Below are 22,132 nucleotides of genomic sequence, written 5' to 3'. Positions count from 1 at the left end.
AAACCACTGGCTTCACAGTATGACAAAGTTTTATAATAATTATGCTTGAAAAGGAAAACCTTGGCATTTGGTTACAAGAAAGAATTGATCACTATAAAGCACCCTCCCATTCAGCCTTTTATTAACCAATTTATTTAGTTTTCTGAAGATTGATATGCCCAGATATATGTCTATCCTGTTTACATAAGGGTATATTAAAAATAGAAATTTCCTTTGTATCAGGATTAAGTCAGTAGTTGCACATAACAAAAGAAAATACATGACAACTTATTAAATCTTACATTTCTTATCTTTTCTGTGTTTATTTCTTTTAAATGTTTAGTACTTACTCATTTAGTGCATACGTGTTCGTGTATATGTTGTATGTATACCCACACACAAGCGTTTGTGCCAAAGGACATTTGTGTATAGAGTATAGCTTGCTGAGTCAGCTTTTCTCTTTACACCCCTCAGGTCCTGGGGATTGACTCCGGCTCTCAGGTTTGGTGGCATGTGTCTTCACCCACAGCCATTTTGTAAGACAGGGTCTCATATAACCCAGGCTGGTTTTAAAGTTGCTATATGGATAAAACTGATGTAGAATTCCTGCCCCTCCTGCTTCGACCTGCTAAGTACTGGAATTGCAGGTATGTAGCGACTCACACAGCTTAATACCACATTTCCCTTTGTAAGATTTCCAACAGAAGCCTGAGTGGCCTGTGGACATTTACAGCTCAGTGAGTACAAGACTGCTGGTAGGTCACAAATAAGAAGACACAATTTTCACAGTTTCAAGAAACTTCTCTAGAGTACCCATATAGCTACCATAAAAAAATGTATCCTAGTTCATCCAAAGATGGGAATTCTCTCCAATGGAAAATGTAGGCTAAGGGTGGAGGGTGGCCTCACTTATGTCATTAATGCAGAAGATGATAGGCAGCTTTTGGTTAACAAGACACAAGTGGACAAAGAAGGGTGTGAATCCATAGCAAACTGGAAAGCATGGGATACGGAGTAATTTATCCAATCTATATTCTCAGTCAAAATGCTTATAATAGAGTGCACCAAACTGGAAAGCATGGGATACGGAGTAATTTATCCAATCTATATTCTCAGTCAAAATGCTTATAATAGAGTGCACCGTTCATTGGGAGTAAGCCAGGGCAAGGGAAAATCCACCCACACCCACACAGGACTGCTGATAAGGACAGAATTGGAATCATCACAGCAAAGTGTCTTTCAAAACAGGAATTGACTGCTCTATGTGGGGAGGGCAGATTTTCACATTGCATTCTAAAAATAATGGGAATAGAATTCGGACGGAGAAACCCTTACAAAGGGCATGTGTTTGGGAGGGGGGGATGCAGATTTTAAAAAAGATAGAATTCCTGAGACAGAGGGTACTGGATCTGATCCTACCAAGAAATTCTCACATCCCCTCTCCCCACTCCCGCCCCAAACTTAGTTCCATAAAAGTTTCTGTAAGCAAACAAAAATCTGAGAATGAATGAATCCAAGTCATTTGAGAAGAGCTGCAGGTGGCGTGGGGGAGGGTGTGAGGGCTGGGGGGGGGGACGGGGGACAGGGATGGGACAGAGAACAAGCTTCTGCCCTCCCAGGTTCAGTGAGGTACTTCCAACAAGCTAGTAACCACATATTAAGAAAACACCTTTTTCAAAGCGTAAGATCAATCAATAGAATGGGATCCAACACATCTGATGGAGAATGGTGCCGGCTCTGAGATAAAGCAGAGCAGATTCCTGGGAAACAGCGCCCGGAGCAACACAAAAAGCAGAAGATTCCACACATCTTTCATTTCTCTTGCTGAGCCTGCGAAACTCAAGACATTCATTTTCACGTGATGTTTTGCAGAACCTTGGCAACGTCTCTTACACGCTCCTTAAAGACAGTGTGCAGGGGAAACGCGCACGTGTGTATGCTTGTGTTCACAGTGTGTCTGAGTCTTGTCACTTCCAGGTCCACAAAGTGTGATTTTTGAGAGTGAAGATACAACCTCCATATTCCACTTCCTTTCATGTGGTCTGCTAGTTCCATGATTTAATATGTGAATGGCTGGTGACAATGCAGCGAAAGCTATCAGGGCAGGCATAGGAGAACGTGTGACAGTGACTGGTACAAGGGTGAAATGTCTTATGTGTCTTAGGAAAACAGTACGATGCATAGAAACTGTGGATCCCACGTGCCTGCTTTCAACCAGTGAATCTCCCTGAGGCCGTACTGGACTTCAGAAGTGGCCTGTGTGGTGGGTCACTGTTGAGCTTTGAAAAGCCAATGTTGAGAATAAATAAGGCACTAAGTTAGTTGGTAATGGAGCAATCCAAAACGTATCTCAAATTGTGTTTGGTCTTCATTCCCTTGGAGAACAGGTCCCAGAATATTCATGGAAAAAAAAAGTGTAGGACAGTAGTCACCCTCTTCATATTTTCCAGCAGGGTATAGCCCTACATTATAAGTAGCCTTGGGGTTTTTGTTTCTGTTTTATGTTCTTTCCCTCTTGAGAAATACATCCTAACTACTAGGAATGGGAAGAATGGAAGCTAGTTATCTATCCAGCAGAGAAGTCTAAGAGGAAAAGGTCCCCTCTGTGGGAGAGTACCCCAGTGAAAGAGAACAGCCTCCTGAACTGAATGTTCTCTCAGAAGACAGACAACATGGGACTCTATGCACAGGACTGGCTTTCCTTGGTGCTGCATGGTGGGGTGAGGTGCTTAGCTGTGGTGGCACTGAGCCATGGGTTACTGGGTCAGGCAGGGCTCCACTGAGGCTGGTGTATAACAGACATCCTGAGAGTCTTCCAATCAGTCCATAAAACCTGATACTCTTAAAGCACGGCTGTCTCCTCACATGCTCTCCATCTCTCTCTGTGTTTCTGTTTGTTTCTGTTTCTCCCTGTCTCTGTGTTTCTCTCTGTCTGTTTTTGTTTCTCCCTGTCTCTGTCTCTTTCTGCATTTCTGTTTCTCCCTGTCTCTGTGTCTCTCTCTCTCTCTGTGTCTTTTTCACTGTTCTTTTTGTTGTTGTTGTTGTTTAGATTTTGAGGCAGGGTCTCTCTCTATAACCCCAGCTGTCCTCCAAAGATCTTCCTGCCTCTGCCTCCCAAGAGCTGGTATTAAAGGTGTGTACCACCATGGCCGCAGACTCCTCCAGATCTCTTGACTTGTTTAAACACCCAGTGAGGCAAGAGACAGAAATAACAGGAAGGAACTGGGGTGATCAGTAGGACTGGGAACATTCTGCATTCAGTGAGCCTGGGTAAGGAACTCTTTTTGGCATAATTAAAACCAAATCTCTGGAGATGAAAGTAAACAAATGAGATTATTTATCCTTGCTCTAAAGACACATGTACACACTGGTCGTTAAGGTCCATTTGCACAGCATCTCTGTGTGTTATTATTTATGTCACGGTGACCAGGTATCATGTTCCATTCAAATGTCCACAATCCAGATTGTCACCAGGAGCAACCCCCACTCTTCACCCCTTTCCTTGTCATCTGTGTTTGCAGATAGAAAATTTCCCCCTCTAGATTCTTGGGGAGTACTTGGTACTGGTTCTATCAGGATACTGAGAGATTATTTCAAGAAAAAGATTATGCAGTGTAATGCTTAGCATTTATATAGGTTCTTTTGATTTCAAAAAACAGCTTATAAACATCGCCTACCATGACAGCATCCTTTCGAGGTAGGTGAGTATTATTGTCTCTATGTTAACTATAGAAACCCGAGGCCAAAGAGCGAAGGACTCTGTTCTGAGCTTGGTGGCGGGAGCCAGAGTGGGCCTGGGCATCTTGGCCACTTGCTCTGGGCTCTGAAGAGGTCACACCTCTCTCATGTAGCAACAGTCTCCATTAATACAGGATTATGTATTGTAGATATATAAAACAACACACAATGACATTATAGAACAATAATCCAATATTTCTGTTTCTTAGTAAAATATGTTAAGCACAGTATTTAAATTGCATTTGTCTGAAAAGCATTTGGTATATTAAATAGCAGAAGGTATATTAAATAGCTCTATAAACATTTGCTGGCATACTCTTAACAGCATAATAATTCTAAATAAATTAAAATCCACCGACGCATAGAGACCTTTCCTTTATAATACTGTTAACCAGACACAAATGTGAAATAGCTTTGTTCTCTAAATGCAGACTTAATGATTTGGTGAATATTAGCAGGGGCACTTCATTTTTCTAAGCTTGAGGAAAGTATATATATATATATATATATATATATATATATATATATATATCATATATATCATATATATATGAGATATCTGATTGTGGTTTTTTAAAATAACCAGGTTGGGAGAGAAGAAAAATGTAGTTGAAAGGTGAAAATGGAAGACTGCTATTTCTATTTTGTATACATTCTGGGGAATTCATACCTTTCCCAAAGATATTCTCACATTTTGAGCTAGTGTTGAGGTGACTACAGGGTTGCTGTAGAAAAAGACAGACCCATGCCAAAGAGAACCTGTGGCATCAGAAGACAAGGGAACAAAAATGGGTGTTTTTCATGAGTCTTGGAGACTGGCATGAGATGAGGGTGTCTGTGCTCAGCTGCCTGGATAGGTCTTAGAGATGGTTTATTAGGGCAGAAACTTGGGTCTGTCTTTTTCTTCTTCTACCTTCCTCTAACTCCAGGATTCAGCAGTATTAAAGGATAGGGCTCACCTCACTCTAAAACCCGTACAGCTGGGCCAGCAGAAAAGGTTCTAAAACCAGTAAGAAACAGGAGCTAAGAACAGAGTCTTAAAATCTGTATGCAGATGTTAAAAACTAACTCCTACGCCAGAATGACATTCTCTGTTAGAGCTCATAGATACAAAAGGCTTAAATTTAATATATGGTGCTAAGATGTTATTAGCTAGATATTACATGTCATTCAGAGAACATTTTTAATAAGTGTGCTTTTTATTTCTCCTTAAAAAAAAAAAAGACGTAGTAAATTGTTGTCTTTCCTCTAGTCCTTCCTGCATTGCTTGTCTGTCAAGTGAGCTATGCACTCAGGGGCTCCCTCCTGGTGGTGTTATAAGTGGCAGGTTGGTTGGAGGGAGGCTTGAGTTTGGACAGGTTTGAGCAGTTTGGCTGTTTGGTTGGTTGTAAGGATTTGGCATAAGGTGAATACCAGTCTCTTTCAAACACATCTTTAAGTTGCTTAATGATGCTCCCGTTGTCTCTCACATCTGCCTGGTTGATGACAAGGCCCGTGCCAGCATTCTGGGTAAAGTCGTTCCCTACCCAGTCAAAATTTCCTGCAAACAAAGAAATCATAGTGAGAAGATACGATCAACTGGGAAAATTCCCACTATATGAAATACAGAACAGATTCAAATAAGAGAAATCATGAGAGGGTACGATCAAGTGGGAAAATTCCCAATACATGAATACAGAACAGATTCAAATAAAAAAAACCACATAAAATAAACACCCAGGAATAACAAGAGACACAGAATCGTGTTGACAGCTCCAGAGGAAAAAAAAAATTGCAAGAAGCCCTACATATGGTGGATTAATATTTGCATATTATTTTGGCATTTTCTTCAGCTTTGCTCAAATTGAAACTCAAAACAAGGAATCTGCTGTTCTTTTTCTGTAAATGTTATTTCTTATTGACGTTCACAAGACACACTAAATACAGCAACATTTAAAATATATAGGAATACTTAAAAATCCTGTGAACAATTACTACCTTCTCAAAGAGACAACATTGAATCCATATGTATAAACATTTTTATGCAGAGACACTTCACAATTGAGACAAAGCTGAAGGCAGAGAAGTGGCTCCCTAAGGAGACTGGCAGACATCTTCCAAGGCAGGGGGACTGGCTGCTTGGCCAGGTGTGAGCACAGGCTCATAGGTCTGACTGCACCGTAGATAGATGGCGGATTTGTTTTCCTGGACAGTTTTCATGAAATGCCAGAAAACAGTTGATTTAAATAGTAGAAACGTGTTCTCATGACTTTGGAGACAAAATCAAGGTTGGTTCCTTCTGGGAGCTAAGGGAAGTGTGATTGCTAGTATTTATTGCCAACTTAACACATCTAGGAAGTACTACCACCATCAAATTGGCCTCTGGCCATGTCTATGGGGCATTTTCTTGACTGCTAATTATGTAAGAGAGCCCTGTCTACTGTGGGCATTGCCATTCCTGGGAAAGTGGGCCTGGACTGGACAAGAAAAGCCATGAGCCTGGGATCAAGACAGTAAGCAGCATTGCCCTTGGGGCTAATGGTTCAAGCTTCTGTCTTGACTTCTGGCCTTGGCTTCTTTTGATGGTGGACTTTAATCTGTAAGCTGAAACAACCCCTCCCTGACCCCCACCAAATTCCTTTTGGTCATGGTGTTCATCAAAGGGATAGAGAAACAAACTAGGAGAGAAAGGATGAGTTCCAATCCTGTCTGCTGGGTGGCCCTTTCTCTCTTTTCTCCATACTGGCTTTCCTCTATTCATGCCCTTATCCAGCCCTCTTCCTTATTTTGCTTATTAAACAAGATGCTACTGTATAGTTCAGGCTGGCCTCAAACTCGCCTCAGTCCTTCCCCTTCAGCCTTCTGAGATCTGTGATTACAGGCATGAGCCACCATGCACAGTTCTTCTGTGTTTTGTTTTTGTTTTAAAGGACATAGGCCACATTAGATTAATGTCTATTCTATTTATTTATTTATCTATCTATCTATTTATTTATTTATTTTGGTTTTTTGAGACTGTGTTTCTTTGTTTTGTTTTGGGGCCTGTCCTGGAACTGGCTCTGTAGACTAGGCTGGCCTCGAACTCACAAAGATCCGCTTGCCTCTGCCTCCCGAGAGCTGGGATTAAAGGTGTGCGCCACCACCACCCAGCTAATGTCTATTTTAATAACCCCACTTGGGAGTGATTTTCCTTTTTCACATTCTTTCATAAAGGGAATCAGGACTTCAACATATGGGTTTTGAGGTTGAGATCATTTTAGGAGAGGTTGATAATGGCTATGCCATTAATGCCTAATCTATCTTCAAGGCTGTGGTGGTTTGAATGAAAACAGCCCTCATAGACTCATATATTTGCGTGCTTAGTCCACAGTTGATGAGCTTTCAGGGAAGGATTAGGAGGTGTGGTCTTGTTGGAGGAGGTGTGTCACTAAGGGTGGGCTTTGAAATTTCAAAAGGCCACACTTGGCCCAGTGTTTTTCTCTCTGTGTCTGTTGTCAGAGGATCTGCTTGTAAATCTCTTAGCTCCTTCTCCAGCACCACACCTACCTGCATGTCACCATGATGAAAATAGATAAACTAAGCCTGTGAAATTGAAAGCAAGGCCCCAATTTAAGTGCTTTTTTTAAAAATAAGATTTGCCTTGTCCACAGTGTATCTTCATAGCCATAGAACATGAACTAAAACAAAGGTACAGGAGTGGTCTGAGCAACCCTTCCATGTATGATTCTTTGGTATCTAATAGGCAAAACCAAGCTGTGTCCTGAGAATGGGATGGTGCCATTTACTTCTTGGATCTTCCTTGTCTCGTGTTGTTCACTGAGTACCCAGTGTTTACCAGGTCTGATATTAAGAATGTGGATATAAATCTGAAAATGACAGTTCCTGCCTTCAAAGAGCCAATGGCAGAAGCAGTCCCTAGAACACAGAGAGTATGAAAGGGCACACCAGGATTTCACATGCAGGGCCACTAGCACTGAGAGAAGGTGTTCCACCCTTGGCAAATGTGTCAAGAAGCATCTGTGCACTGAGTAACGAGAAACACACTGAATGTTAACCAGGACAAGAGATAACCAAACTCCAAAAGGAGGGTGCTATCTTTTGGGCAGAGAAAAGGATGGGAGTTTGGAATACTAGGAGTTGTGGTCTAGCTCCAAGAGAGTCTGGGAGGAGAGCAACTATGATTTACTGCCTTTTTTTGGGCAAAGCACAGTACTTGTGTTTATATACAATATTTTGTATGATGGGAAGAATTTACCATGAGGGAGGAGATGTTCACGGAGGTTCCTACATTTGTCCTATGTTTCATGGTTAACAAATGGTGCTTCAGAGAAAACTGTTGGAGCTGGGGTTCAGAGTCAAATCTAACTCCGAACAGCACTTCCCTTCTGTGCCATGTTGCCTCTGGCCCTATAGGCACCCACTTCCCACTTCACTCTGGACAAGGACCTCAGCTCGGGCTCTGGGTCATCGAAGTCACACTGAGATTTCTGCTACATGCATTGGCTGATCACCTTTTATGGAGGAAACAGACGCAGACAAATGTGTTGGGGGAAGCCCTAGGAGGAGAAAAGAGGATGGAGAGAAGTGAGGACTTTGGGGCCTTGTCCTGTAAATCTAGCTTTTTCCTGCCATCAGTGAACAATCCGAGATCAGGTTGTTTGTGGATTTCAAATGCTTTAGTTGGATTCTTTTCGATAAAGCTCTGGGAAGCTTCATGCTGACACAGGAATTTTGGCTGACTTTCAAGGTGACATATGGTTCTGTATTTTTTTTAAAGTTGAGCTACAATTTCACCTGTTATTTTTTTAAAGATGATTTCAGCTCCAAAAAATGCACACTAAGGTGGAAATATCCAGACTATAGTGTGTCCTGTGTGTATATGCGATGCTATGTTGAGGGTGCCAAAGAGCTCACTTTGTTGGTAGGCAGCCTTGGGCATCTTGCCAACACCTTCAATTAACCTCCTGCCCCCTCCTTAGCTGTCTAATCACTCAGACACCTTCCTGACAAATTTTCAGAGCTTAGCTCAGATACATTATGGAGAATTTAAAACGAGAGAGTTGATGCTCCCTGAAGATTCTTCTGGAAGTCACATACAAACTTAAAAGAGCTATAATCCCATACCCTGGGAATTTTCTTAGTTCTACATTATCCATGAGCATGGAAGGAATGATTTAGAAGGTTTCAGAGTGTGCCCATGATTATTTAAGGTATTGGTTATTTTCCCTTTTGATGTTCTTTGAGTGTTTTTATGCTAGAACACTGATTCTCCCTAGGGAATCAGTGTTTTGCTAAAACTGCTGTCTATAAATGAACTCACCTAAAAACATCTTAGCTCAGGAAGAGGAAGAGAGCAAGAATCCAATGTTTACTCAGACCCCAGATCCACCAGCGACAATATGTAGATCCTTTTATATATTATCTCATTTAACCTCACACTGCCATCAAAGGGTGAGCACTATTATCCTCTTTCACAGATGGGGAAACTGAGACTTAGAAGAGATTACATGACTTGTTACCATCTTCCAGTTTGTGTCAGATTTTTCTGATTCCAAATGCTGATTTAGTTTGTTCTAGGAATGTTTGGATATCAGGTGAGCCATTTTGAGATCAATAAATATTAGTTAATAAGCTACCACCGCATTCTGGTCTTGGATTGAGTTCTGTCTTCCTCTTTAGTTAAGTTGTCACTTAATGTGCACATGGCACATCACTTTAAATAAAAGCTTCAATAAAAGGTCCTGCTTTGGGGTCTTAAGCCGCTGTGTGCATGATTGGATTTATCCCTAAGTTTTAGATAAGTTAGCCAGACGATCCCATTTCCCTAGTAAACAATTCTGAGAGTTTTTGTCACTTTTTAAAAAAAGTTTTTGTATTTATTTGTTATTTATTTAACATTTATGAGTGTTTTGCCTGCATGTGCTTGGCTCCTCAGCAGTGAGAAGAGGCCAGGGGATACCCTAGAACTAGAGTTAGTGGATGTTGTAATCCCCTACATGGGTGGTGGTAATTTAACCCAGGTCCTCTGCAAGAGGTACTCCAAACTGCTGGGGCAGCTCTCCAGTCATTGTCACTTGCTTAAAAAAAAAAAAAAAAAAAAAAAGCTAATCTCATTGTTTTCCATAAGTTGATAAAGATGAGGAAATTAAAATAATCCCATTTGAATCACTTTTGAATTTGCTTATAATCTAAAACAGCTAGAACTACATATTTTTTTAAAATTTTTTTTTGAGACAGGGTCTCACTATATTCCCCAGGCTGTCCTGGAACTCACTCTGTAGACCAGACTGGCCTTAAACTCACAGAGATCCTCCTGCCTCTACTTCTGAGTGCTGAGAGTTTAAAGGGTGCATCACCATGCCAGGCAAATCTTTAAAAGAAAATTTATTTTATCTTTTTGTGCATGAGTACAGTACCCATTGGGGCTAAAAGAGGGTGTCAGATCCTCTGGAGCTGGTATTAACGGTGGTTTTGAAAATGTGTGACATAAAAGTGCTGAGAAGTAAACTATGGAAGAGCAGTAAGTGCTCCTAACCGTGGAGGAGTCATCTCTCTAGCCCCATGACTATATATGTGTATATATGCTCTATTCTTAAGAAGACAATGCCATAATTATGAAAAATAGAGACTTATATCCTCAGGCTGAGATTGCAATGACCCCGTAGTTTGGACAGGACACCCAGCTCCTCTCTGGACACCTGCGTGCCTGAGTTACTTCCTTATTCAGACCCCAAATCCTCACTTCTAAACTTGGATCACACTCTCCTCTCTGTTGGTAGTGATACTAAGATGACTAAATAAGGTAAAAGTGCTTCATGAAGTAAAGAGGGTTTTTTTTTTTATTCTCCCACGGAATTTATAGAAATAACTGATAGGGATTCCATATCCCTTCCTGCACCCCACAAACATGTTTGTCTTCTCCGCTGGAGCTGCCGCTTCCTGTGCAATGTCATAATCAACCTGATTGTTTAGGATTTGAGCATCTCCTTTTTGTAGACACTGTCAGCTCTATCTGTGATGACTGCAGTGAAGGAATTACCCTGACCTCCCACACACTGCAAAAAGTTAGAATAATCCCACCAATGTAATCATGACTGATGCACCTGGAACTTTATTGCCTCAATAATAATAATAGCTAACATTAATTGGGCATCATCCATGTGCCAGGTGCTTTGTGTATATTATCTCTCATTTAAATGTCACTCCATGAAGTTAAAAACTGCCACCAGCCTCATTTACAAATCAGCAAACTGAAATTTAGGGAGCTCCAGGGAACTGCTCCACATTAGATATTTAGAAAATGGCAGCGATGTCATGAGAAGATGGCATGGATGTCTTCGCTGCCCAGACAGCGTAATGACTCACCAGAAGCCCAAGATAGGATGCCTTATGACACTGTAGACAGGAGAATAAACATTTTTGGCCCATGTGTCTGTTCCATGCAGGAACTCACATCTCATGAGCCCTTTGTCTCCTTGCTTATAAAATGAGCCAAATGGGTCAGAGGATGTCTGCTGAATGTAGACAGCAAATCGTCTTCCATGATCACCAGCCAATGGAGTAGAGGATGGTCTACCTGGCTGAAGAGCTCTTGACCTTCACCCTTCTACTTTTTAGCTGCACAATAGCTAGCACACCCCTAATGTCTGGGTGATCCCCAAAGAGGAGCTTTTCAACCCCCATACCCACCAATGTAAGCTGCTCCGTCTGTCACCATGTACTTGTTGCGGTTTAATTTGGGAAAGGTCTGGTTCTTTTGTTCTTTTGTTGCACACGCATTCTCTCTTTCCAGGTCAAAAAATTTCTGTAAGACAAAAAGCCAAAAGAAAAAAAAAAGAAAGAAAGAAAGAAAGAAAAGGTAAGAAATCAAAGCAGGTCAATTGAGAATGTTTTGGGTCTTATTCACAAGTACAAAGGAGTCTATTCTCCAAATATCAACAATAGAACTCATATTGGGTTATTAAAATGACACTCTTGTTACTTGGTATAGAGGAAGCTATTTTTGCTCTCCATCCATATAGGCAACAACAAAGAAAATTAGCATGCTCAACTAGCGCTATGATTAACTCTGCAAAGCTAACAAATGAACACAAAAATTCCTTCTCTGAACAGGGTGCGAGCAAGGAGGTTGTTTAATTGTCGCTGTTTTATTCAGCAGGGCACGCTGGCACTGGAAGCAGCCTCCAGGCCCTCTGTGTCACGCATGCTAACAAACTGAATGAATGTTCTTCCCCGGTGCATACATTATGTCAATGTCTAGCTGATTCATCTGAGAATCTGCAAAGGTCAAAAGAGATTTTGCCGAAAGAACAAATAGTTTCCGTTGGAACACCTAAGGTCACAGACTTTTTGAAAGGGCAATTAAAAAAAAATCACAAATTCAAACTATAGAATTCTATAATGTCAGCATGACATCATTGTCATCATCATCATCATCATCATAGCATTCTACTGCACCCAAGGCCAAAAATGAACGAGATTGGGAAATGAGGCCTGAGTGTAGTGAAGGCAGGCCTTAGAAATTTGACAGGCGTTGAGTAAAGTGTCCATTGTGAATGAGGCCATGAGACTCTGAAAGCTGAGCTTAGAGGAGACACACATTGAAGTCAAGGGTCTCGGATCCCCTCTGCAGTGGAGAACATGGATTCTAGAAGGGCTACCAGCTCTAGTCTCTGTGTGCTGGATGGGAAGAGAGGCAGAGGGCAGAAAGATGAGACTTCATGTGTAATTAATTTGGGCTGGGGAAATGCTGAGAATTGGTCTAGCCTTCTATTTCATGCTGGGAGAGGGGTAAGGCTGGTGGTCACTAAGGGCCTAGCTAGATTTTCCAAAAAATCTATTTTGAGCTTCATGGGGGGGGCATTGTTAGAGGTCTAATGTGCTGAGAGGTCTAATAAGCAAACAGATTGAAGAGAATTGGGTAATTCATTAAATAAAGTAATTCAAGTTAGCTGTGAAAATATTTTTAGATTAAAATTTTTAAAATTTATGTTGAAATGTGGGTATATGCATGCAAGTGCAGGTGCCCACAGAGGCCAGAGGTATAGATAGTTGTAAGTTACCTGAATCGCCTGATGTGGATGCTGGGAACTGAACTCTGGTCCTTTGCAAGAACAGTGCATGTTTGTATCTGCTAAGCCATCTCTGTAGCCCTGAACTGTGATAGTCTTGCAAGTAGCAGTCTCCCTCTGATGTCCTCAATGATACCAAGCTACATCTGGGCCGGATGAGAGCATCTACTTAGAGATAGAGAGCCCTGCCTGGTCCCAAACCATCTAACTGCCCTGTCAGGGCTCTGTGCCTCCTGCAGACATACTGTATCCAAAGTTTCTATACCCTACTTTTCTTGTAAGAGCTCACTAGCCATCTGTGTCCTAGATGATGGGGCCATGTTTCCTTCCCACCCATGCTTGTCTTGACATTTAAAAATACATGGCCTCTGTTTTATAAAATGGCCAGCAGTGAGCTATTAATGTATGGCTTATTCAAGATTCATGACCATCTGTGTCCAAAATGGTGAAGCCGATGGTGTTCTACAGAGGCTACTACAGTGGCTTCCTCTTTCCCTGTAGGATTTCAAATGCAAGAGCCTTAGATACAAGCCTGCTGTGGGGGCAGGGAGCAGCATGGTGGGCAAGACCCCTGACTTTGGATGAAGGGAGATCAAGAGTGACCATGGGAATGAATGTACCATGCTGTATGCCAAGCTCCTAGAAACCTCATACACTTGACAGAAGATCCCCTGATGTCACTCACTGACCCCTGGGATGCGTGAAGCTCACTGGGGATACCAGATCATAGACAATAACTAAGAAAAATCTGAATGATGCTTGGTCCATAGGAGGGAGTCCATGTCTGGTACTGTAAACCCAGGCAAAGGCCCACATCTTGGCAGGGCATATGCCCTATTGGGAAAGTCATTGCTTTTGTTTTGCTAAATGGACATACTGTACCTGTCAAATTGCCATCTAAATAGCTACATTTATGCACATGTATTAGCGTTGCTATCAGTTTTGGTCTATGAAGCATCTTTCTGCAGTGGGCAGTAGTTAATACAGAGACTCATAATTGGTCAAAGTATTGAGGAGAAATGACTACTGAATGCCCAGCCATAGATAGAACATCTATACTCCAAGGCACATGGGACGTGAGAGCTGGGAGAAGGAGCAGGAGAGGTGGAAAACCCTCGCTTCTTGGCATGACATAGCTGTTGCACCTTTGAACTTAAAATAAACTGTGATAACCTGCACAAAATTTCCATAAGACTGGGTCCATGAGCAGTCTGTCATGGAAGCAGGGGTCGGGATCATGTGGTACCGCCCTTCCCTGGTAATTTAGAAGCAGTTTGTGCTTGATGGGGAAGGGAGAAGTATTTTATTCAGGCGTGTAGCTACTCATGTGGGGCCCATGCTCTGTAAACACCGCTTCTAGAAATAGCCACAATGAAACTCACCAGAGAGAAAAATGACTGGCGTGTTGCTCTGAGTAATCTTTGCTCTCCTCACTGGCGATAGAGCCTATCTTACCACTGCCTTTCCCAGATCTCCTGCCTTTTTTTTTTTTTTAAACTGCCTTCATTTGTGCATACCACTTTAGCACATATTTTGAGCACTACTAGCTTTATGTCAGACATTAGGAAGAAACAGTGACAGGATATCTGGTTTCTGCGTCATCTGACTTCCCTTGAGTCCGGAGTGCCACTTCAGTGTCCTGGAGGACGCTGTCCCTCAGCTGAAATAACCCCAGCATTCTCGTCTCTATAAAGAGGCATCATACACAGCTGGACTGGTCCTTGCCTGGCTCCCCTTACCAACCTCTGCTTCCACTGCCTGCATTTGATTTCGAACCCCAGTGAGCAACCTTATCCTGTCTTGGATATTTCATAGACATTCAAATATGGCCTGAAAAACAGATGACTGTTTATAACCACAAATTCATTTTCCTAGCTCCAATACTTACAATGATTTTCGAACTCATAGTCATGGGGGTGTCTGCTTCAGTTTTTAAAAACTGAAGCTAAGTACAGAGTTGTAGAGAGATAGGTATGGAAATTCTAGGGTTCCCTATTATGGGAAGGAAGGAAAATAGATAATGGGTGCTGAGACTATCAGATCAGGAAAATCCTCAAACCTATTCCCTTTGTCCAGTGAGATGCAGCTACCATTCTGAACACACTCATAGCCTCCCTTGCCTTTTGGTGTTACCCTGCAAGTGATGTCCGTAATGGAACAAAAGCTGGAAGGATGCCTACCACCTTTGGCCTAACCATCCAGTGTTCTTCTCCACCTATGTTTGCCTCTGGTATATCGAGGGTCAGGGATAAGCTGGAAGCTATGATTCAAGAGGGATACTTCAGAGACCCTGTCATCACGTGTTGACAGGTGTCTCAGGAAGCACAATGCCTGTCACAATTGGGGTCTCAGCATACAGCATGTTGAGGGGCTTGCTTTGAAAACTGAGGCTGGAAGGATTAATTAAGAGTTTTGTGGGCAGGGGAAATAGCACCCACAAAGGTCCTGAGGGGAGGAGGCAAGAAAACTGAAAGGAGGCAAGAAAGCCTGAAAGTTAAGTTAGCACATTTCGTGGGTACTGGAGTTTAAATGGGAAATGTCTTCCATAGGCTCACACATTTGAATACTTAGACTAGTGGACTGTGATATTTTGGGAGGAGGTAAGGCCTACATGAAGAAGTAAGTAGGGCAGGGGTGGGACTTACGGGTTAGATCCTGTCTCTAGTAACAGCCCAAGGTCTGTCCTTCCTGACAGGCCAAGGTGTAAAAAGTCAAACTGTCTACTCATGCCAGCAAGGCACAAGTCCCAGGCACCATGGGACTGTGGACTCAGCTCAATGCTGTCTCCCTCCAGCCACTTCTTGTCAGGGTTACTAGCAGTTCCCCACCTTGCCTTCCTCTGGGCATCTAGAGATGGATGAGCATGTGACCCAAGAGACTGGGGCAAGCCCAGCAGTCTGGGCTAGTGGGATGGTGGGCAAGGTCAGTGTGTGTTGATGGATATTTCCATGCTCTGTCAATGTTGCAAATAAATTAGTAGGCAAATGAAGCGGTCCAAATAAAGTGCATGCTTGAAGGGGCTGCAGAGATGCCTTGGAGGGCCAACTGCTCGCTGCGCACACATGAGTTCCACACAAAGCCTGGCAGGCTGCTGTTTATAACATTAATGATGGGGGTAGATGGAGGCAGGTGACCCTGGATCTTGGTGGCTAGCCAGTCTAGCCAATCCAGTGAGCTTCAGGTTTTTTAAAAAAAGTAAGGTGGAGAGCAACTGAGGAGAACATCTGATGTTGACCTCTGGCTTCTACATGACAACCCCCACCCCCACCCCTGTGTGTGTATGGTGTGTGCTGACAGCTTTCATAGGCATGCAAAGGGAATAAGTCCTTTTTATTTAGTAACATGGTCAACAAAACACTTACAACTTTTAAACTGCAGTTGGCTATTTCAGTGCAAATAGCTTTAAGAGATGAAATGAAGTTAAATGTGAGGGGGTCAGTCTCCTTCCAGAAGCTAATGAGGAGCCGGACTTTAACGCTTCGTAAAACTAATGCTTCTCTTATTTTCCCGTCCAAATCTGGCCAGTATGTCCTGCAGAAGACAAAGGAGGAAAGCCATTTGAGAAAGAAACAAACAACAGAATGCTTTGCTGTTCCTTTGTGCATTGCTCTATTCTGCAACATGCCAACCACCTTGCAGGGTAGATCAGTGAAACAGGCCTTTGGAGTGAGGCACCTCCTTATAGAAGGTCTAATACAAGGCCTATATATGGACCTTATAGAAGGTCTCAGGCCCACGGGGTGAAGCCATGTGGAGCTAGTGTTCAGATGGACTGGCTGCCTTGGGTTAGCCCATGAAACAATGAGTTTCATCATGGCATCTTCACACACAATACAAGAAGTATTTGAACAACAGTCAGAATGACAAATAGCTGATTGGTCTCTGGATATTTGGGTTTCTTTACATTTTCCCTGCTTGTAAGATAATTGTTTCTTTGAGACCAGGGTTCACCCTGTAACCTATTCTGGATTTAAATGATGTAGCTTTGGATGATCTTGAACTTGTGACCTCCTGTCTCAGCCTCCCCAAATCTGGGAATACAGGTGTCCACCACCACACACCACAACCCTTCCAACCAACTGCAAAAGACCTCAGTTTTGGCCATAGGCGGCCATTGGACAAAGTTCTGTTAATCTTGAGCCATCACCTAGGACCACATGAACCTGGTCCCCCGTGCTCCTTGGTGACAGGGCAACCAGACACAATGTGCTATGTTTCCAGAGGAAAGCTGACATCTAAAATTTCATCTAAAGCCAAATAAACAAGAAATGGGAGGGGCATAAAGAGGAGGCATAGGAATGATGGGAAAGTGTGTGGGAAATCCATGAACATTCAGAAGATGCATACTGTCTTAAAGTAGCTCTGTCTTAATAACATGCCTCTTATAGCTCACAGTGTTTTCCCGCTGTTACGAAATGACCCATTTCTGGCAGGCTTTTTGCAATCTTACGGTCATTTGCATAGAGATGCTACACGTTATGCATATGTGGGATTGGCAAGATGAACAATATTCAAGTAATATATGGCACACTTAATCATTTAAGCTCACTAAATGGCTATTTTGAAATTATAATTTTCGGAATGATGAAGGTCTTCATTTGCAGTCAGAAACGCACATTTTTGGAAAGCGTTTCCTGGTTAAACTAATTATTGAAAAACACCGACAAGCACCCAAAGATCTGCCCTTGCAGCAAACAAGCTAAAGAGGGAATGCCTGGGTGTGGTCCCACATTAGGTGTGATTATTCTCCCGAGAGCTTTGCCACATGCTCTGCCCCTGAATTGTTTCCAAGTTACTATATGGTCAGACAGTGAGGAATTGCAAGTTATCCGCTTTTGTAAAGACCCTTTTCTTCTCATACTGTCTGAAAACATGTATTTTAAATTCCTTTCTCCTCTTCATCCTTGAGGGCACAAAGGCATATGCTTTTCTCTTTAGGTAATTTTCAAAGTGACATTTGCCCAACCTTCTTTCTGAGATTGCTCCCGTGCTTATAGGATAAACTAGTGAGGTACTCCTGCAGAGTGAGAGCCTTTAAATTGGACACACTTGGAGAAAGAAAGGCATGATGGACAAATTGCAGGTGCACACTACAGCATGACAGGATCTCAGAGCCCAGAGGCCTGAGAATCCCATAGTATAGGCTGGAAAGTCCCTGACCTTTTTGTGCTGGTACTGGAGATAGGCAGGTAGTCAGTGACAGCAATGTACACGTACTGCTTGGCATCATCAATCACACTGTAGATGGCATCAATGTCAAAGCTTCTGTTTTTAGGACAAAAGAGTTTGGGAGAATTCTGTGAAGATATAAAGCCCGAGATGTTAGAGTTGAACTGTAGGAACCTGTGGATTTAAATTTTTTTTTAAATTTGTGTTGGTAGGTCTTGATTTATTGGTAGGTCTTGGCTAATTACATGGTATGCATACCCCCTATCTGCTTTTCTTTTCTTTCCTTTCCTTTGTTTTTTTTTTTTCAAGACAAGGTTTCTCTGTGTAGCCTTGGCTCTCCTGGAACTAGCTCTGTAGACCAGGCTGGCCTCAAACTTACAGAGATCCACCTGCTTCTGCCATGCCCTGCCCAGCTTCCTTGCTGCTTCTTGATCAGTTTATAAGAAAACTATTTTTCATTTGTCAAAACTGAGGTGGGATGTGTCTCAAGTCGATCTCTGTCTCCGGAGGGAATTTTTGATTTCCACGCACACCTTGCATCCTCCTCCTGTTGCATAACTGAGAGTTTTCTAAAGTATCATTTACAGACATATACACACATGGAGTAAGCAATTTATTCTAGAAGTCATTTCATCTGAGAAGTGATGTTGGCCATAAAAATACCCAAGACACAAATCCAAAAATCTCCCCCCCCCCTTGATCTTTCATAGAGTTGGGAAGAGGAGTGCTGATTGTAGAGAAGGCCATCTATAACCCTCCAAGGAAACTGGAATTACTGTGATGCCCAGATCCATCAAGAGAGTCAGAGAAGAAAGATATTGCACCAGACCTCAGCAAAATGAGGAAAGAGGCATATTACGTTGGAGATATTTTTCACATGTCTGAGATTGTTTGTAGGTGCAGCTGGGCTAGCAAAGGAAAGATGCACTTCAGGGCCTTCATTGCTTTTGCAGTGGGGAGGATTGGACAGAGCGTCTCCTGTAAGTCCATCCTTTCTCTGACAAGCAGTTCCTTGTGGGAGGTACAGGTGCACAGAAGAGAGGATAAACGTATCTTGGAACTGCCTGGAATAAAGGGCAGCGTGGGACAATAAGAGTTCCCAAGTCATTTGCCCCCAGTGTCTCACCTTGCATTGGTGGGAATCTCATCCTGTTTCATGACTCACAGAATGAAGGTGCTGGGTTGAATACTCACCCCACCCCCAATGGCAAAGTGGCTATCTAGGGGCATATAAAGGGTAAACACTTCCCAGGCATCCCTGTCCTGACAGTCCTTGTGATGGCTATTAGTGATTGTCAACTGGTTAACGCTGATTGTCAACACAACAGGCTCTAGAATCTTTGAAGAGATCAGCCCGTGGGCATGACTTTGAGAGAATTTTTAGATTAGGTAAACTGAGGTTTATCACCTTTACTGTGGGCTGGAATCCTCAACTGCATAAAAAGAGAAGGCGGGCTGGGCACCAGCATCCAGCTTCCACTGTTTTCCCAGCTGCAGATGTGATGTGAGCAGCTGCCCCATGCTCCTGTTTCTATGCCTTCACCACCATGTTGGCCCTCCCTTGAACTGTAAGTCACAATAAACTCTTCCTCCGTCAAGTTGCTTTTGTAAGATATTTGGACACAGCAATGAGAAAGGCAAGTAATAAAAAGTCCTCCTGGCCAGCAATAGGCAAGGTATACTTTGGCTTAGTTATTTTATTTTTTGAAGGAAGATAAACTGCCATTCACTGGGGGCGATGCATTCAAATTCTCTTCCTCACCCACAGCCTTGTCTCTATGGCATTTAACAGCTGGGTACCCTTGGCTTTCAGGATGAACTCCTGTCTCAGGATGAGGATCCCTGGCTGTTATTCTGCCCCCACCCCAGTATTTCCAGCCCATGATTGTGTCCTTGTCACCTCTGCTTCTTGACATTTGCTCAGCGAGGCCCTCTTGGTGACATGCTTCCCTGCTTGTCCTACTGAATCTCTCTCTAAATTCCAGCTCAAATACATGTCTTCCACGAAACATTTTCTTTATTCCTCAGATCTTCAGACCGAGGCTACCTCTGGGCTCCTCGGCAGTATGCTTCTTTTTCTTTCTTATCAACTCCCTTCCTTTCTTCCTTCCTATTTTTCACTCCATCTCTCCATCCCTGGGGTGGTGGGAACCAGGGCTTTCCTTAGGCTAGGCAGGCGCTTTATCACTGAGTTATACCCCCAGTCTCAGCTTCATCACTTCAATCATGTTGTCCAAGGGCATTGGGTGACTCAACACTGCTGTACAACCCTTCCCATGATCCACCTCCAGAATTTACTTTCTATCTTATTTAGCACATTCAGAGATATAATTGCTTACACTTGCCTCTCTGTCAGCTAGACTGTTTCTAGCTTGATTTTAGGGGTTGTGTTTATTCATTTTCCTATATCATTAAAATCATACATTCAAATGATTTAATTTCCTCAGCCGGTTTCATCTGTCTTAGCCATGGCTCAGGGTGCCATGGAGCAGCTGAGGAACTTCTCTTTGGACAGATTCCTGGGCTCTAAAACTTGTCAAAACACTCATGGTTTTGTTTCAATTAAGAACTCCCAGAGTTTCATCCTGGGATTCCAAACTGGGCTTTGCTTTTGGAGAGAAGCACATTTAGGTAGGGATTGGTTGGGCACCACTGTGCCCTGATGCCAGGGGGAGAGTGAGGGCTTCAGTGATTTAGGCTAGTTTCCAGACTTACAGATCAAGAATGTTAGTATACACCACCTGCTTAAGTCTCCCTTCCTTCTCGATTTACACCCCCCTTCCCGCCCCCTTGATCTCCTCTTTCTAACTTCTTTCCCAAGACAGACTCTCACTGTGTAACCTCAGCTCTCCTGGAAATCTCTCTGTAACCCAAGCTGACCCTGAATTTGTAGCAATCCTCCAGCCTCTGTCTCTTAAGTACTGGGATTACAAGCACCACAGCCTGCTTCTTAATGGAGTTAATAAGAGTCACACCTTCTCACACTGGTGCACTCTGAGGATGGAATAGGAGAATAGCTATTCTCTGAATGCGGACTGGGCATGCCGTTGCTCTGTCAGCACATATCCCAAGTGCCTGTCATGTCCGGGCTCAGGTCTAGGCAAGTGGCATGTGGCAGTGGATAAGGTAAGCACTGTGCATTGTGGAGCTTCATTCTGGCACCTGATACATGATGCTGCTTCATTTGTTGGTGTGCTTGCGTATCTGCCAGCTCTTGGGCTGTGCTATTTTTTTTTTTTTTTTGTACAGCTTCTGCACATTGTACCATGCACACATTACATGCCCAGTAAGTAGCTGTGGAATGAACGTGAATGTATTTCATGAACTGATAAATGTTGCAGGTTTGTCTCACCCTAACCTTTATTCCTAGTTGGAGTACCTTCATTCTAAAAATTTCCCCCAAACACATGTGGAAATCATTATTAGCATTAATCTGCCTTAGTCTTTCCTGAATTCCCTTTGCTTAACACAATGCCTGGGGCTTGGCAGGTGCTCCATGTGTCTGTTAAGGGAAGGCATAAGATTGTTTACACCAATGTACCCGCATCTGGGGGCTTCGTTCTACTGCTATAAACAGTATAATGTTCCTTAATATATAGCAACACAAAAGAGTGATTTACTGCTCTGTTGGGATGCTAATTGGCTCCCACTGTGCAGAGAGTGGCTGCTACATCCCCCTCAGCACTCTAGAAGGAATGTGCTAATCCTGGCAAGGTATGTTCCTTTATTCCACAGTTGAAGTAGAAGGCAAGACTATAGCACCTGTTTTATGTTTCAGCTGCCTTTACCAATCACGCATTCTTGAGGCACCCCATGTCTGGCTTAATCTAGGTTTTCTCTTGGATCAGTAAGTGCTGGATGTATGCATATTTTATTTTGCATACTCAGTCCGTAGGTGCTTTGTAGAGAATTTAATAGGTTTCTGATTTACTTCACAATGGTCTCCCGTTTTTTAAAAAGTTCATGTTGTCTTTCTAGAATATATACATTGAGATATAACTAAATATAGAAAGAAAACCCATAGCATAAGAGAGAAGACTTGCAAATTGTCTAATTGCTAAGAGCTTGTACAAAGAATGCAGAAAACCTCCCTAGGAGCTCTCCCAGTAGACACACAGTACAGCTGAAAGATGTAATCAGTACACAGCGACACTTATGCCACACCTACCAGAAAGGTTAACATGAGACAGAAATAC

The 22,132-nt window shown here is 42.7% G+C and overlaps 1 protein-coding gene across 1 annotated transcript in view; it reads right to left on the bottom strand.

Moving 5' to 3' along the window:
- Nucleotides 1-5,000: 5,000 nt before the first annotated feature.
- Pld5 (phospholipase D family member 5) overlaps nucleotides 5,001-22,132 on the bottom strand; it is a 295,636-nt gene continuing 278,504 nt past the window's right edge. Inside the window, exons 7-10 of the mRNA XM_035445305.1 lie at nucleotides 17,928-18,064; nucleotides 16,130-16,298; nucleotides 11,386-11,500; nucleotides 5,001-5,257 (exon numbers count right to left, since the gene is read on the bottom strand). Coding sequence (XP_035301196.1) covers nucleotides 5,001-5,257; nucleotides 11,386-11,500; nucleotides 16,130-16,298; nucleotides 17,928-18,064 — 678 coding nt within the window. The remainder of the gene's footprint in view (nucleotides 5,258-11,385; nucleotides 11,501-16,129; nucleotides 16,299-17,927; nucleotides 18,065-22,132) is intronic.

The sequence above is a fragment of the Cricetulus griseus genome, chromosome 5 (assembly GCF_003668045.3).
Source record: "Cricetulus griseus strain 17A/GY chromosome 5, alternate assembly CriGri-PICRH-1.0, whole genome shotgun sequence".
NCBI lineage: Eukaryota > Metazoa > Chordata > Mammalia > Rodentia > Cricetidae > Cricetulus > Cricetulus griseus.
This window is presented reverse-complemented; position numbering and strand designations above follow the sequence as displayed.